The 19404-nt window shown below is 29.8% G+C and overlaps 1 protein-coding gene and 1 pseudogene across 1 annotated transcript; both read right to left on the bottom strand.

Moving 5' to 3' along the window:
• Window positions 1–2236: 2236 nt before the first annotated feature.
• On the bottom strand, window positions 2237–8290 carry LOC114402244 (phenylalanine ammonia-lyase 2). The gene is made up of 2 exons (XM_028364747.1): window positions 7572–8290; window positions 2237–4130 (listed from the first exon to the last, which is right to left on the bottom strand). Exons 1-2 carry the CDS (start codon window positions 7973–7975, stop codon window positions 2381–2383), a joined length of 2154 nt encoding a protein of 717 aa, XP_028220548.1. The 5' UTR covers window positions 7976–8290; the 3' UTR covers window positions 2237–2380.
• A 6494-nt stretch (window positions 8291–14784) lies between these two features.
• On the bottom strand, window positions 14785–19012 carry LOC114402155 (annotated as a pseudogene).
• Between the last annotated feature and the right edge of the window lie 392 nt (window positions 19013–19404).

Raw genomic sequence — 19404 nt, 5'->3', positions numbered from 1 at the left:
CAAAGCTGCTTGCCTCATTGAAAGAAACATCATTCCTATGAAGGAAGTAGTTTTTGTCAGTACTTTGACTTTGTATTTTTAGTTTTTTTTATGATTTTGTAGTCACTCATCTCTGGTTAATCAAGATCGATTAATAAATCTTACTAGTTGTTTACAGATAAAGAACGTACATTAAATTGAAATACAAATTCCTATAACAGTTTCAAATACATGTCCAATAGCTTTACAAAAACACACATCACAGAAAACTGAAAAGTAAGTTTTCTTTTTCTTAAGAAAAAAGGTAGCACCATTTTACCATATTGGCAGAGGAACACCATTCAACTCCTTTAGACAGTCCAACATAGGATCAATAAACTTCAATTCCCTTCACAAAATGCAGTAAATACCTTATTCACATATGAATAATTAACTTACATATATTGTTATTTATTATACTTTATAGTAGCTTTTCATTTAATTTTTTACATATAAACTACATGTTAACAAGTTTTATTTAATATTAATAAAATTCAACTTAAATATTATATTACAAACTATTTTGGTACATGATACTAAAAAACAATCGTAAAAAAATAAGGTTTAATTACTCATTTGATCCATATAGTTTTATGATTCGTACATTTTTAGTCCCTATAATTTAAAAGTAATTTTTTTAGTCCTTATAGTTTGCGTTTTAATTCTCTTTTAGTCCCTATAGTTTGAAAGTGATTTTTTTTAGTCCTTATAATTTGTATTTTAATTCTCTTCTAGTTCCTATAGTTTGAAAGTATTCTTTTTAGTCTCTATATGTTATATTTTAATTTTCTTTTAGTTCTTACCATCAAAATATGAGCAGTATTATCAATTATAATTAACTATAAAAATATTAACAAGTAATTTGTAACTAATTTATTGTAAGATAATTTATAATAAAAAAATAGTTGATAATTTATAACTAATTTATAATTCATTGTTTTTATATTTTTTTAGTAAGGACTAAAAAGTAATTAAAATATAAATTATATAAACTAAAAAGATTACTTTCAAATTATAGAGACTAAAAGAGAATTAAAATACAAATGATAAAGACTAAAAAGATCACTTTTAAACTATAAAGATTAAAAGATAATTAAAATGTAACTATAAAAACTAAATGAGTAATTTATTAAAAAATATAAAGTGATTGACATGGATCACTTGTAACCAATATATATATATATATATATATATATATATATATATATATATATAATAATGTTAATCTAATTCAATTATGTAATTTTTATTTTAATATTTTTGAGTCATCAAATCAAAATGTAATCTAACATTAATGAAAAATCACTATTTTTTTAAAAAAATTATATATATATATATATATGTATATATTAAAAGATAATTATTAATCAATTTCTTTTCATTTACTATTTCTATTAAAAATAAAGAAAATTAATAAAATATAAAAGAATGTAACTACTCCAAAATAATATTCATTCTTCTTTAAACAACAATGGCAACAATTTTAATTATAGTAAATAAGAGTATTCATTTATGATGAAAAAAGTTAATCAATTCAAATCTTTAATAATATCATATAATTAAAATTCATATCTTTAAAATCATTAAAAATATTATTTTTAAATAATTAACAACTATATTTATTTAATAAAAATTACACTATTTCTAACATCTGCCACTCGACAAAATATCACAACCATAAATCTCTGTACCTGACTGTGTTTATCCTCATTACTTCACCTTCCCTAACTCCAATAAAACCAGAGCAAAATCTAAAACAAAGTACATTATCAGTACCCCAAATGCCACCACTTCCTTAAGCAAAAAACTCATCACACACCAGTAAAGACTAGCTCATGTTCCTCCCACACAGAAGCACCAAAGGTTACAAATTTTCCACTTAAACTGCCTACAATTCCTCAGCTAGTCACGGTCTGTTTTGTAGTAATCACGGCCCTTTTTTTCCTTTGAGTCTCTATATATTTTTTTTCAGACATAACATAGGTTCCATTATCCACCTTAAACTCAAGGGGAAAAACTCTCCACCTTTCTTTTTTGACCAACACCAGGATCATATTTAAATTGTGTGATTTGTCCATCATTTGATCTGCCATCACCTCAGCCTCATTGAAAGAAACATCATTCCTATGAAGGAAGTATTTTTTGTCTTATGTTTTGACTTTAAACTTTGTATATTTTTAGTTTTGTTTATGATTTCATGGTCATGCATCTCTTGTTGTTTACAGATAAAGAACATATATTAAATTGAAATACAAATTCCTATAACAGTTTCAAATACATGACCAATAGCTTTATAAAAACATACATCATAGGAAAATGAAAAGTAAATTTTGGTTTTCTTACGAAAAAAGGTAGCAGCCTCTCAGCATATTGGTAGAGGAGCACCCTTCCACTCTTTTAGACAGTCCAACAAAGGATCAATTAACTTCCCTTCACACAATGCAGTAAATACCTTATCAAATTCCTCACCAGGTGACTTGACTTTCTCTCCTGTTAGCAAAGTTGTACCCAAATTTTCTCTAACAAACTTATATAATGGGTAAGATCTGCATTCCTTAATTCGGTTAGGAATGGCAGGATTTCCATTCTCAACTTCAATCCTAGCACTTTCCACCTCTTTTGGCAAAAGGGCATTGAGCTCTTCCTCAAAGGCACCAATCTTTTGGAAAATTGAGGTACTTGAATTCACCTCTTTGTCACCATTTTGCAATGCATGATCAACTAGGACTAATCTCAATTTTTGCATCAGAGGGTATGTTGCACTACAGGGGTCATCAATGTAAGCATAGACATACTCACGATCAACAATTTTAAGCAAGTCTTTCTCACAGAACCTAGAAGGATGTAACTCACCATTGATGCCAACTGTGAGAACTCTTTTGGCCACTTGACTAACGGTATTCCTAACAGTGTTCTTCAAGTTTTCCTCCAAATGCCTCAAATCAATGGCTTGGCACAAAGCAACTAAGAAAGTGGATGACATAAGCTTTAATATATCTATTGCTTCAGCTGTCTTTCTTGAAGAAATTAAGCCTAAAGAGTTCACATCTTGGTTATGTTGCTCAGCGCTTTGGACATGATTGGTGACAGGATTGGCAAGGTATTGAAGTTCTGAACAATAGGATGCCATTGCAATTTCAGCACCTTTGAATCCATAATCTAAGCTCGGATTGCGACTAGCTGTTAGATTTGAAGGCAAACCATTGTTGTAGAAGTCATTTACAAGTTCAGAGAATTGGGCAAACATAAGTTTCCCAATTGATGCAATGGCTAAACGGGTGTTATCCATTGAAACACCAATTGGGGTACCTTGGAAATTCCCCCCATGTAGTGCCTTATTCCTTGAAACATCAATCAAGGGGTTATCATTTACAGAGTTTATCTCCCTTTCAATCATCTTTGTTGCATGCCTAATTACTTCAATTTGTGGTCCAAGCCATTGAGGTGATGTTCTAAGAGCATACCTATCTTGTTTAGGCTTTTGAAGTGGATCAATCTCATGTAACTTCCGTGCTGCCTTACAATATGAGCTTCCATCTAATATATGTTCCATGATAGCTGCAGCCTCAATTTGGCCAGGGTGGTGCTTCAATTTATGAGTCAAGTGGTCGGTGAACTCTGGTTTTCCTTGCATAACTTCAGCAAAAATTGCAGACAAGACTTCAGAAAGAATGACAAGTAAGTTTGCCTCAAAAAGGACCACGGAAGCCAAGCCAGATCCTACTGCAGTGCCATTTACTAGTGCCAAACCCTCTTTAGGTTGCAACTCAAAGAAACCACCATCAATTCCTGCTAGTTGAAAGGCCTCTTTAGCATTAAGAACTTGTCCATTAGGTCCAATAGACTTGGAGTTTGGCCTTCCAATTAAGAGGCCAGCAACATATGATAAAGGAACCAAGTCACCTGATGCAGTGATTGTGCCACGAAGAGGAAGACATGGGGTTATGTTATGGTTCAAAAACTTAGAAATGGCCTCCATGATTTCAAATCTAATGCCTGAATATCCTTGAAGCAAGGTATTAATCCTAACCAACATGGCTGCCCTTGTAGCTGAGTGAGGTAAGGTGTGACAAGATTCTGTGCCATTACCAAAAATGCCAGCATTCAAAAATCTGTTAAACACAAAGTAGTTTCTAAATTGTGAGTGTCAACACTAAATTAAAATAACAAGAATTGTATATAATGAATAATAATAAAATTACAAACAACTAAGAAACATACTGACTGAATCGAATAATCAATAAGGGTGGTCTTCCAAGTATATAATTCATACTAAGTCAAACAACTGTGTTGAATAGAAGTACAAGTACATTAAAATAATATCCCATCCCAATCATGTAAAGCCACCAACCAATCTCTAATTAACAATCAATAATATAACAATAATCAGTCATAACCATTTAATATAACAATTCAGTCATAATTTTTTTTTTATTTCTATTAATTTCCTCCACTCCTTAATTAGGCACATTCACATTCAGCATTCGCTTTTCTTTTTTGTATATAGGAAATTGGTTTTAAATGAAAAATATATAATTTTGTACATGGTACAATGGCGATAATTATCTATATCTTTTTTATCTTTTATTATGCATATTTGATCTGATCATCTTTTTAACAAATCAGTATTTTGTTTTATTTAAAATAAAACAGTTTATATATATATATATATTAGTTTAAACATGCATTAAAGTCGTATATCCTTCATTTCCTTTTCTCAAAGCAATATAGCATTAATGAATAAATAAAGAATGAATGAAAAAATAGTAATATAACATTAAATATGGAAGTGAGGTAGTGGCATCAGTGGTTCTGGTGCTTCCATGTAGACTGGCCTAATGGAAGAACCGCAATATCGGTTACTAATTAATGGTCTGTCGTTCGAACAGTATCAGCGTCGAATTTTTGGCCACTCATGAATACAACATTTTTATACCTGTAAGTTTATAGATATATCTTTATATTTATTTACGCTGTCACAACATCACATACTTTTCACACAACTTCACATGCAATCTAATACAGTAACACTTCTACTGTCACATGACTTTTTTTTATTTCTTTAGTAATTTTTTATATAGTATTTTCCTCAATTACAAATTTCGTGACCACGATTTGACTTTAACGGCACGATATCAACTCAAAGACAAAACAACAAAAGCAAAATTCAGAAATGACAAGTCATCTCTTCGTTGTGTGACTGGAAAATTTTGTTTATGTTCCAGTTATTGGACAAGTGTCCTCTTAAAATTGTCTTATTTTCTTTTTCATATTAGATCATTATGTCTTTTTTTTCATACATTTAGAAGATGATGATAATAATAATAATAAATAATATTTAACATTTAGATAAGTAATGACTTCCTTCTTCACTTAACAGCATGTTCGTTTAAGATAAATATTGCTGTAAGCATAATACTTTTTTATAGATTTTTATTTAAAGGGAAAAGGTTTTCCTTTATATCACTCGCCAACTTACAAAATAATCTTTAATTAAACACACCGTGGAATGGAATGGAGTGGACCACTCACTGGATGCTCGAGTCATTGTTGCACAATAAGAAACACCAAAAGAAATGCAACTTGCAAGGGTGACCAATAATTCGTAGAGAACGGGTACTGTTCTTATTTTTATTTTTCAATTGGTATTTTTTTCTAAGAAATATAAATATCTTTTTATTTTTAAATATTGTAAAAATTTACTTCCATTATTTCTTATACAAATTCTTGAAAATAAGAAATAAAGTAAAAGTCTATACTACTTTTTTGAATAAAGTATTTCCCATACTTTTTTCTATTAAAATTATAATAAGGTCATTTTTTATTTTGATTATTTTAGGAATAAAATAATTATTATTATTCAATTAAAAGCACTAAATATTTTTGTTTTTTTTTTAGAAAAAATCCCCCACCCTCAAGTACTAAATCTTAACTTTTGGGTAACGTATTGTCCCACACTAATTCAAATAAATTTAAAATACTTTTATGGATAGAGATAAGTATCTTAAATATTTTATCATTTAGAAAAACTGCTTCCAAAATAAGTTCGTATCTGCACACCAAATAAAACAAATACACACTTCATTTATTTAAAAGTAAGAGAAAAGCTACAAAAATTAGCTAGCTTCAATTATAGAGCGAGGGATATCCTTGTTTATAAATTTATTCAGATAAATTTAAAATATATGTTTGCATAAAGAAAAATCTACAAAATCATAAGCTAAGCATTTGTTGACTTTTTGTGACCAACACATGTAAAACTTTCAACAGTTTTTATGTTTATTTTTTTTTCCATAGGTTTTTTCAATCGTTTAAGTATTTCATAGCATAATAGGAGTTTTCTATAATTCTTCTAAAAAAAGGAGTTTTCTATAATAATAATAAAAAAAATATCATAGGAGATTTTTTTTACCCTTTCCCCCTATTTTTCCATGCCTAACAATTATTTTATACGTTAAAACAAGAGGTTACAAAACAAAACATCAATAACCGCTTCCATAAGCGGCAGTTAGTAACTTATTATATCCAGACTTTACCACATAGAAGTATTTCTTGATTAAAAGTTATAATTATTTAGTTATTTTTTTCTTTTTATTTCAATTTTATTTATTTTTTCACCTCATTTTGGAATCTAATAATAAATAAAGGTTTAAATATATTTTTCATCATGTAATTTAATGTTTTTCCTTTTCGTTTCTATAAAAAAAATCATTTTAATATTAGTAAAATATGTTTTTCTAATTTATCATCTTTAAATGTTTTAGATAATAACTTTTATTGTTTAAAATATATTTTTACTATTCAAAATGTTATTTAAAAATATTATCTAAAACATTATATATATATATATATATATATATATATATATTATAAACACTAACCCCAAAAAATATTAGATCACACGAACAAAAAAATATCTAAAGGATAAATAAATAGATGAACCTAAACGAAAGTAGAACCATACACGAACCTAAACGAAAGTAGAAAAGAAGACTCACCTGTGTCAAATCTACAAAAGGACACGAATTAATCAATCCACATAACTTATATCCATCATGACACGACTCTCTACCTAATTGCATGCAGCTTATCACTGGTAACCCACCTACCCCCAAGTACCCCTAAAAATTAAAAATATTCAGTTATATGTAGATATAAAACACCAGATCCACCAACATAACTTATATCCAATTAATCAATCAATTAACGAAATAAATACAGATTATAAGAATAAATATATTGATATTATATGTATAATAAATATATTATTATATGTATAATAAATATATTGATATTTATAAGAATTATTTTATAAATTATACTAACGATGATCTTTGATTAATTTTTCTTTTTACAAAAATAAACTTATTTTATTTCAGGTAAAATATAGAATAGAAACAAGGAGGAATACCATGAAATATATGATTGCTAACAAATAATCTTGGTGTTCCAACAAGACTATGAGTAACACGATTAGTTGATACTATAAAAATTATAGTAACTAAGATGCATGACAATTAAAGTTTAATAAAAATGAAATAATTATATATCACCTGATGAGTTCGTTTTGGAGGGCAGCACCTTGTTTGGTTCTTCTATGTGAGGTTGCACCGAACCCTGTGGTGACTCCGTAACTATCAGTGCCCTTAACCATGCTATCCATGACCCAGTCACTGCTGGCCTTGACACCGTGGCGGGTCTCCTTGGCCAGCTCCACCGTAACTCCGCCGTGGTGCCGGGTGGCAACCGCCGCCACCTGAGACACGGTGAGGCTCTTGCCACCCAACTTCACCACGGGGTTACGGTAGTCCTCCACCATTCGCTTCACCTCATCAAGGTGGCTACCTTTCAAAGCTTCCGCAGCCATGCCCCAGTTAAGTGGGTCCGTGCTACCATTGCAAAGATTCAATGAACCATTTGCATTGCCATTGCTATGAATTTCCTTTGAATATTCCATCCTCAAAAAAGGCCTGGTCGGAGAGAAAAATATTATAGGATATAGGAAAATTCAAATTAAGGTTGTTGTTTTTTTTGCTTCTCTCTCTCTCTCTCGATCTTGTGTATAGATATGTGAATGATGTTGTTGGGTGATAAATGATGTGTATGTTATAGCTATGCTAGGTGGATATTGTACATGGGAAGTTAGAAATTGGAATGGAACAAATGCACAAATGTGGGATTGGAGGGTGGGATTGCATAAGAATGGTATATGGAAAATTTTCTTTTTGTGGGGGTGTGGGGAAAGAAAAATTTTCCTGAGGAAAGAGAGAAAAAATGGGGGGTATATATAGAAGGGTAGGTGACATTGAGTGTAGGTGGGTAAGCCGATGGGTTAGTTGAGAACGTAAGGTGGGCGTTGGATTGTGATGGGAATGGAGGGCTGAGATAGTGGCACGTGGATGTGGGTGAAGTGTGGTGGAGGCCGTGCTGTGTCCAAGTTATTGAGCGTGGTGGTTTTAGTTTACTCGTCAATATTTAGGAAAAGGACAGGTAAGTGAGGTGAAGAAGGGTAGGGCAAGGGCACGAGGAGAAGAAAGAAAGAGAGGGGTTGGTGGACACAAGACACGCACGCTTTCAAAGGATGTTTCTGTAGAGGCATTTTATTAGGACATATCATGTTCAAGTACCAAAATGCCCTCCATCCATCACATTCTGCTTAGTGCACAACATCTACTAGTGTTAATTATATTGAGTGTGTTTGATTGGACACACGTTCAATATGCACATATAGTAATAAAATCATGTTAAATTTATTCATTTATGCACAAGTTATGAAGAATACATAGTTTATAACTTCTCGTGGAACACCTGTGGAGTTATCATTAACGCAGAAAAAAATATCTTGTGAGACTTGAGAGATTTATTATTGTCAGTGTATATAAAAATTTATAGTATTATATATATATATATATATATATATATATATATATATATAAGATTTGTTTAGAATAATATATTTTTAATCATTTTTTAACGTTTTTTTTATTGAAATAGGATTAAAACCATATATATCAAATTTTCGCAGTCACATTATTTATTAATAACTTTTGCACTTAATCACATCAATCAAATATGAATAGTGAATTTTTCAATGTGATGTATGGTTGTATGACTGCAATTTAGCTTATATTGTTTCCTGCATAGAAGGTGAAGAAATATGAAGTTACAAAAAAGTTGGGTTGTGACATGATGTTGGTTCTACAATGACATAAAAATAGAATCAAACACGCATTTACTTCTCTTACTTCTTATTTATATAGTTCAATTTTTCAAGTGCATATTCACCAAATGCTGCCAATCTTTTTTAATATAAATTAAGAAAACTTTGGCACACTTTTTTTTTACTTAAAATATGATATTTTAGACAATTTCTTTTTAATTATTATTTTTATTTAATAATTAATTAGTGTGATATTTAATAGAAAGTAGGTTTTAAATGCCCATTTTTAAGAATTAAATGAATATTTATTATTAAGTATAGAGAGATGCATAATGAGTTTTAATGGTATTAATGCGTATTTTTATTAATTTTGGCATTCGTTAATTAAAACTAAAGATATCAATCTATAATTATTACTACTTCATTTATCTTTTATAATTATCAATAGTTTGCAAGTTCGACAGTATTTCAAAAACTATAACATAATTATCACTAATATCATATATATCTGAATTACATGCATGTGTCTTGCACACAATAAATAAATAATTCACCATCAAAAGTTTGATAGCCAATAAACTAAATAAGCATAATAGATAGATGGTTTTTTCAACCGTTAATTGGCACTACATAACTAAGAGTGGTTATAATATAAGATGTAATATAATAATAACAACAATAATAATTAGTGGAGAACAATTTAAATAAGTCAATTTTTACGAATAAAAAAAAGTGTCAGTCAGTATAACTTAATGAAAAAGACAAAGACAAAGTCATGGTGAATTATTTTTCTCTCCTCAAAATCACCGAATCCATTTCCAATTTCTTCACCTGCCATTTTAATTAACTTTTCTCGCTCTCTTAAGTGTCTTGGTGTTTTTCTGGAGTTTCTTAGTTTTTTCTAGGGAAAACTTATTTGACAAGCAAAACCTTGTTAATTAATTAAAGTGCGTGCAATCCATTATGTATTTAAAATATAGTTAATAAAAATATTCTCTATTAAAATAAATGCGTGATAAAATTTACAATATATAATTAATTGTTTAGTATTTGTTGTGACGAACTGATGATAGCGAAAATGATTAGCAACTACTACTTCTTCCAAAAAAATTGCAAAATTGACAATGTAATTAAAGACATGAAAATTCACTAATACAAAGATAGATAATCCATTCCTTTTTGTTTTTACTATAGTTTTTATTGGGATGACCAGATGTGTATATGTTAAAGTTTCAATAGCTTGCATTTGTTTTTCTTGTTAGTACGTAGTAGTATTTTGTAGTAAAGCATTGGGTTTAGTTAAGAGAAAGATTAAATGAAGCATTTAATAAACCTAAGTTAAAATTGAGTGTTGTTGAGGTTTGAGGAGTAGACGTTGGTAGTCCATGTTGGTTTGACGAGATAGCAGAGGGATATAATGTCATGGACGGTTGTTTCATCTATATATTAGCTTTTCCCCCAACTTCCAACTTCATTTTCCCCTCTAACTATATCAACCGCGTTAACTTCTTTTTCTTTAGGCTTCTGACAATATGAAAAAGGCTAACTTGACTTAGAAAGTTTTCCTAATTAACATAATTTAATTTTACGTTCAACAGATTTCAAATGTTAAATAATACTGGTATGAATATTAACAAATATCTTTTTGAGTATAAAAGGATTACAGAAGTTGGTTTAATTTTATGTAGTTAATCAATTAATTTTCTATTATCGTTTAACAGTGAGTTGTTATCTCAAATAATATATATATATATATATATATATATAATATTCTTAATCTTTTAATTTGAAAAAATATAATGGAATAATAATACAAATTTTAAAAATAAATCCTAAACAAGGTCACTCTGTTCCCTCAGATTGCATCAATCATTATATATGAAAAAGATGTTTTTGCATTAATTGAAGAATTTAACTAGAATACACTCTAATTCCTCCATTCCATTATAATTATTATGTAAAAAAATATCTCAAAATAAATACTTTTTCTGGACTAGTATATAAATAAAAATAATTAATTTCATATTAATTAAGAAAGTCATTTAATTTTATTAATCTCAAATAAAAAAATAAAATTATTTTTAAAATGTTCTTCATTGTAACTTGTTATTATAAATAACTAAAATCATTAAAAATAAAAAATAGAATTAATTAAATGAATAACGTTTTAAAAATAATAGTATTAAATAAGACAAGATTTTTAGATTTAATTATATTTAAGTTCAATAAATAAGATTTTTTTTTTGCTTATACAGAAATTCAGGAGATCATTTTAACTTTCCAATGTAACATTAATTATTTTTTTCATTTATATTTCTTATAATATTAATGATTGAGAACAAAATTTATAAATAACTAAATTAATGATAATATAAAATTAATTTTATAAAATTATTATTTTTTATTTATTTGTTATTTTTCTTGGGGTCTGTGTAACTGTGTTACCCAAAACAATTATTCTGGGACATAAGGAGTACAGTTTTTTTAACATGGTTCTTCAATTCACAATGATGGTTTTGCTTATTTTATTCAACATACAAATGTGTTGAGAGAGAAGTAATATATATAAGGCGCGTCTTATCTTTGGCATTCTCTCGTAGCCTATGTGGTGTTATGTTTATGTAGTGAATATGATAAAGGTATACTTTACAAATTGGTTTAGTTCAAAAGAGGCTAGCCTTCTTTGCAAAAGCAAATCTTTTTGTTACTTCTGTGCTGAAGCTGCATTAGGCTTTCTATTGCCGCAATTCAAGCTCTTAATCACTTTGCCATGTTTTTTGTGTACTTGTGTTTGAAGTCAGAACATTCCATGTGCTTGTTTCTAATAAATTTTCCTTACAAAAGAAAAATGTAAATTTAGTACGAAAAAGATAAACCACACAATAGCATAACAATTTCAGCGGCAAATTATTCCCAGGTTTCTTAATTAGTTAAAACATAAACTCTGCTCCCTAGTCCCGGACTAACCCTTCTAACTGCAATTTTGATCATTTAGTAGTCCTATATATATGGCCCCACATGAATAATGGAATTTATTTTGGGTTTGCTCTGGCGTCAGCCTCCTTTAACACCTATTTTTTTTAAAAAAATTAATTTCAGCTAAATCACTATCAATTGATTTTTGATACACGGGCAACTTATATAACTTCAATAATTGCAATGCCACCTAACCCTTAATCCTTATGTTTGATCTACTATTATCAAAATAATTGTAGTTGTGGTTCCATATTTTTTTGTAAACAGAGCTAGAACAGAGACCTCTACTAGTATTATCTACTCGTATTTATTTTTAGGAAGAAAAAAAAAAAACAAAGCATGACACTATTTTCTTTTAATGAAGATGAGCACAATTCTTGAAGTCTTTAATTTTCATTGTTGTTCATAAATTTTGTTTGAAAATTGATACTTAATAACACTAAGATATGGTTAAGCAAGAAATAATTGGTTATCGCCTACATTAATTTCCGACAACTAGATTTTCATGCAGAATCAATCATAGCGGTCGAATGACAATAAACCAGATTATCATAAATTGAAGAATAATTACCGTACGTATTATTTTCAAACCTGATCCACTATACAGTGATTACAACGGTACCGGAAAACCCCACCAACCCCCATTTTAATAAAAGTTGTTTTTGTTGTAGTTGGTAGCTAGGAAGTTGTGGAGTGACCCCCTTTATGACTAAAATACTGCTCCCTACGTTTTTGCGTTTGAAAAAAAAATTTATAATAAGTGTTATTTTAATTTTTTTTAATTTAATATTTATTATTTTTTATAAGTGCTAATTTAGTTTTTAAATATAATATTAATAGTGCTCTCTTTTACCTATTTAATGTGATTAATTTTATAAAATTATTATTTCTTTTCATCTATTTATCAATTTATTTTTAATTGTGTAACAAAATCTAAAATAACACTTATTTTAGAATAAAAGAAACAGTAATTTTCTTTATTTATTTTTCAAAATATTATATTCGTCATATACTAAAAGTAAAATACTTAAAATTACATGTTTGATATCTAATTAAATCAAACAAAAAAAATCAAATAAAATAAAACCATTATTTATATCACATATAATATTAATAATATTTAATAGCAATAGACTAATAGATATATTATTCGAAAATTAGAAAAGAAAAAAATTTACCTAATCAAAATGTGTTTGACTAAAATTTACTTGAAATGATTTTAACTCCATATAAAAATATTTTTATGATTTTTTTATTTTAAAAACACGTACTCTAGCCACATTTGACCAGGCCTTTTTCATTACTCTCGCCACAGTGAATGTCACCACTCCTGTTGTCGACACATATGCTACACCACATATTTTCAATTTAATTGATCTTGAATTTTTGGAATTGATTTTATGAAAAACTTTCTAGAAAATCATTTATATCTCATAATTATTTCAAGTTAAGTACGTTTAACTATAGAATTTTTATGTGATTGGTTATCGAAAAATAAATATATCTTGTTGATATAGATAATATCAATTAATTTTTTTAAGTTATTTTTAATTATACCGTCTCATATATTTAGATTTCTCTCATTTTATTGTAATTTAAGCTGAATGTTATAGATTAAGTTTTGAATAACCTTGAATTAATTTATATTCCTTTTTGTTGCACTCACCAACATATAAGAAACACCATATACATCTCTTTTGTATATATATGATGATGTTTTAAATAAAATTCTTACTGAAAAAGAAACTCAAATCTAACTTTGTTTATCATCAAATATATTGCCTTACCTCCCCTTTTTACAAAGTATTCACTACCATACTGTCATGCTAGCCACTTCTATCTTCAATTATGTGATGTGGACCGACAACTGCACGCAGTAGTAGTGACTCTAGCTGCAATTCCATGCAGTTTCTATTATGTGCATTTTCATGTCATATAGAGTACTCTAGTCCAAGTTCAATTGATATTTGTTTGTAAGATCAACACTATAAAACTTGGATGATACTAGTAATGTAAAAGGTAATCAGTATTGTTAATTCAAACATAATTAGTATTACTGACACAATACTTATTTTTTCTATCACTCATGTACGATAGAAAAATAATGAACTGAACTAATAATTGATCAGTATTAGTAGGTATAGGTACATGACTGCAGTATGGTTATAGATGGCTGTGAAAATACAAAATAGAAATTTAAAAATTACAGCTGACTACTTGAAGAAACTAATAGCTAAGTAGAAAGCAAAAATTATCTTTGAATCTTTGCTCAGCTTCCTGACACTGATTATATGTGGAACTAGTTTATTTCAGGATTCCATTAAATTTATTAGCTCTGCAGTGCACTGTGCACCTAGTTGGTTTGCTATAAAAGCTGTTACCTAGCTTTTCTGTCTAACAAGCTAGTATTTTCCCTCTAATTCAATACCTATTAATTAGTTTGGGCCAGACAAAAATGACATCCACTTGTTTTTCATTTTATCCCCAAGATGTCTTTGTCTTTAACAGTGGCTTTATAAGTGATTACTTCAACCATTGTGGAGATCAACAAACATTTTATCATTCTTTTGTGCAGACACGTATTTCAAATGTTTCTATTTGAAAAGTTAATTCATTTGCAGATGTCAAAACTAGACGTTTGAAACACTAGGATTAGGCAAAGCTAATATGAGAAACTCATTGTCTCTTTCCAAGTTAGCAATATGCTACATTTCCATTGTCAACCAAGCTTCCATGCCTTCATCTGTTTCCATGATAACAGCTACATTAGGGAGAGTTTCCTGATCCCCTCCTCTAACACCAACCCACAGAGGCTTCCCAAAACCAAAATCTAGCCCACTGAAATTCAAACCACACCAACTTGTCATTGGAATTGGACTTCTTGTTTCTATACCTTGAGGCAGATCCATACACTGAGTGCTCCCTAGGATATTAGGATCACTTTTCACTATTAAAAACAATTCCCTTGAAAGCTTTCCAAATTTCTCTCTGGCAATGCTAACCAAATATCTAACACTAGTGTCTGCATTGACTTTTTCACAAAACACCATCATTGGCCACAAAATGTTGCCAATGGTGTATCTAGAGAAAGGTTCACCAATCCTCTTTCTCATGTCCACAATATGGATAGCAACTGCTGGTCTTGTGCTATCTGACTCCATCTTGCATGCAAGTGTCATGTGTTTCCAAATGAATGCAGCCAGTGCTTCATATCTAGTAAGAGAGGCTTTGAACTTTCATCATAATCACCATCTTTTGCTTCAGCTCTTAGAGTGTTGATCGATTCAACACCAAACACAAACCTTCTAGTGGTGCACATTTTTTGTGCACTTGAATCCTCATTATTTTGATCAACATGGTCATGCAAACTCAAATGATTCAATGGTGGAAAAAAAGAGGAAGCAGAACTTAAATCAGGAAATGCTACTTCCTCCCTAGAGCCGCGGCATATAGCATCAAGAAGAGTATGGAGATTGCATGTGCCTATAGCTATTCCACCACAATTAAACATGTTCACTTGTACAAGTACTTGGGGCAAGGTTTCTCTATGTGAATGCATCTTATTAGGCTCACATGGGAACAATTTGTTTAGAAATTCTAGCTTTGGTGGTGTGAGGAACTCAATCAAGTTAAGGTTCACCTTGGCTTCCAAGTAAAGTGCACCCTCATCATTACAAGTGATGAAGGTGTGGTCTTCTCTTCTGCCTGCTACAGGGTAGCAAATGGTTAGTGTCTCAAACAGTGATTGCTTCAATTGAGCACAGATATGAGAGGGTTCTCGAAACCCTTCCTTGTTGGGGTAAAACATAACCATTGGCAAATAGGAGTTGAAGCTGTTGGGAAAACTCAGACTTTTCCGTTTCGTGAAGTTAAAATAGACACTTAATAATTAAAGGTAATAATGGGAGCACACAATTATAATTCTTCAATATGGAGATTCTTCCACTATACAAAAGAATGGTAGGGTTACAAGGATGTGTTTACAAAATTGACTCACTCAAGCTTGAGGATAAAGACTTCCAAAGCTATTTATCTTCTCTCTCAAATAGACTCTCTAACTTTCTAGCTTTCTCACTCCAAGAAGTGAATTCACTCTTATTTTGGGATCAGTTAGGAATGAAGGCTCCTACCCTTATTTATACTACTCCACCTCCACAATGAATGGTGGAGATTACTTGTATCTTAGGGTGGAGATTAATTCTCTAGAATGCTCCACACACTCTAGAAGTCTCTACACTCTTCTACCCCATTTCATATCTTTCCATACTTTTTCATAAGGTTCCACACATCTCTAGAATATTCTAGAGGTTTCCACATTCTTCCACAAGCTTCTAGAGAGTTCTACACTACTCTAGAGTTCTCCAGGACGTTCTAGAAAATTCTACACTTTTCTAGAAAGCTTTAGAATTTTCTAGAACCTCTCCAATTAAGGAGGGATTCCAACAATTATGGAAGATCATCTATACTGCAAGGATTTGCATGAGCCCATCATCTACAAAGACAAGGTAGAAGGTAAGAGTGACGCTCAGTGGGAGTTACTAGATCAGAAGGTCGTTGCTATGATCCACGAATGTGTTTACAAAATTGACTTTAAAGAAATATTCTCTCTCGTGGTAAAGATGTCATCCATCCGAGTTGTCCTTGTATCTTAGCCTTGGGGATCCCTTGTATCGAAAGTCTTTCTGGCGGTGAGTCTAGGCAGCGTGTCTCGCAGATGAAGTGACGGTGCAAGTACCACAAGTAGCTCGAGCATGTGGGCTCTAATGGCTATACTCGTGGATGACTTCCAGTCGAGGGGGAGACTACCATGTGGAAGAGACTCACACTTGAGAGGGGGATTGTTGGGTTTCAAGTGTGAGGTGAAATTTCACATTGGACAAAAGTAGAAAAGTGGAGCACCATATAAGTGAGGAAGACCCATAAACCTGAGTCTTAAGGTTTTGGATTAAAGTGTGGTGTCAAGTTCTCTTATGTGATATCTCTTAGTCCACCAATGTAAATCTATTCGGTGTTTACTCCCCTCCATATTGACATAAGGTATCATTGGATTCGAGATGTCCTCGAGGAAAAGAAAGTACATCTTGTCGGTTTTCTATTATTCCCCAATTAAGTCGGAAACCGTAGAGTGAGTCAATTTTGTAAATACATCCTTCTAACCCTACTATTCTTTTGTAAAGTAGAAGAATCTTCATATTGAAGAATTATAATCATGTACTCTCATTATTACCTTTAATTACTAAGTGTTTATCTTAATTTCACGAAGTAAAAAAGTCCGAGTTTTCCCAACAGAAGTTAATCAAACAAAGAGAGTTGAAAGAATTTATGTTTATTAATTTGGTGTGGGGTGTTGATTGTTTCTCTTGATGAAATTGTGATTTCGATTTCCAACTACTTGTATTTGCAAGTTTGTTTTCAAACATTCAATGAGCCTTTAAATTGATTGGTTTGGGGAGGAGTTAATGGGACAAGTGAAGTCCTTAGTTAGCATTAAAATGTACATAGAAACATATATGTAGATAAAAGTCCACATTATATTTATCAGGTTACGAATTCCCTAGAGGTTGCAAGTAGTATTAATTAATAGGAGTTGTTAATCGAATTAAATCACTTGAGAGTTTAAGGTGGCAGTCTATTTCTAACGTTTCTACCTTAAAAAAACATTTCAAGGGCTGAGGAATAAAACATACAAATGCAAAGCTATATGATAATATGAAGTTTTCAATAAGTTTCCTATTTTTTTTTTAGTTTAATGGTTATTCGTAAAAATTCTTACATTGTGAACCACGTATGAATATTATTGGTAAGATTTTTAAAATAATTATTGTAAAATTAAAATATAATTTTAGTGTTTTATATTTTATTATATTATATTCAATTTAATCTTTTATCTTTTAAAAAATTTAATACAGAATTTTATGTTATTTTAGAGTGAATAAAAGTGATCCTTTTGAATTAATGATGATTTTTTTATTTATTTTGAAATGCCTAATTTAAGGTGCAAAAGTTGTCCTATTAGGCTCACACAAACGAAAAACTATATGTCATGTTCAAACCAAAAGTGTCCTAAAAAAAAGATGAAAATCACATAAAAGTGAATCTAATAAATAATAAAAAAATTAAAAATCTAATATCATTCTTTTTGGTTGCTCGTGAAACTCTTTTTCATGCAATTCTATCGTATTTATGACCCATTTTATTTTGAACAATGTTTGGAATTCATAGTTTTCATGTCACTGAATTTAATAAGATAAATTTTATATCTTGAATTAGTAAAAAATAATTAAAAATTATGTCACAATTTTTTTTTAAAAAAAGGATAAATATTTTAAAAGGATCATTTTAACTCACTTTGAGAACATAAAAGACTACATTAAACTTTTAAAAAAATAAGGTATTAAATGGAATATAATAAAAAGTATAAAAGACTAAAATGATATTTTAATTTTATTGTAAAAGTTAATGAATTTATTATATATAATAATTTTATTTGTTATTAAATAATAATTCAAAGTTATTTATATTATGAGAATATAATCTATTTTCTAGTATTTTTAAACATGTGCAGGGTGTTTTAAGTCTAGTAATTTTAAGAATATGCGTTCAAAAATTGAAAAAATTTTAAATCTTTTTTTTTTGTTTAGGACCTCTTTTGGAAAAATAAAATTCATCTTCTTGATTCTAAAATATTACTTAAACCAACTACTCTTTTCAAGGAAAAAAAACACTCATTAATAATTTATACTAATACTGATATGCATTAAATGTTAAGATATTGGCAAGCCAGCCCAGTTTAGCGTGGCCCACCTCATTTAGGGTGTTGCTAGGTGCACCCAGCAGCATTGCTGGTGCATCCAGCATTTCCCCTTTCTTCCAATTTTACCCTTCATGCTTTTTCGGTAAGATCTTACCGAAGAAGCCTCTTCCGTAAGATCCTACGGAAGAACTTCTTCCGTAAAAGTTCCGATCTTACGCCTCTTCCGTAAGTGTCTTACTTTTTTTTTTGAAAAATATTGTTGCGAATTAATTCAAAAATAGTGGCCCAAGCAAGACTCAAACTTGTGACTTTTAGGTTATTAGCACAACACTCTAACCAACTGAGTTAATGAACCAATTACATTACAAAATAAATAATGTTACTATTCATAACTCTAAATTTCTAATGTATATTTAATGTGTATGTAAATTTAAATATATTATATTGGTTTTTTGGTTTTTTTTAATTCCTTAAAGTTTTATTTTTTAAAAAATTA

This window comes from Glycine soja, chromosome 20 (genome assembly GCF_004193775.1).
Source record: "Glycine soja cultivar W05 chromosome 20, ASM419377v2, whole genome shotgun sequence".
Classification (NCBI taxonomy): Eukaryota; Viridiplantae; Streptophyta; class Magnoliopsida; order Fabales; family Fabaceae; genus Glycine; species Glycine soja.
This window is presented reverse-complemented; position numbering and strand designations above follow the sequence as displayed.

Bases quoted from the DNA above. Each gene is read 5' to 3' on its own strand.
- LOC114402244 (XM_028364747.1), bottom strand. From the start codon at position 7,975: ATGGAATATTCAAAGGAAATTCATAGCAATGGCAATGCAAATGGTTCA. The intron at 4,131-7,571 runs GTGATATATAAT...TGTGTTTAACAG, and splicing joins CTCCAAAACGAACTCATCAG to ATTTTTGAATGCTGGCATTT.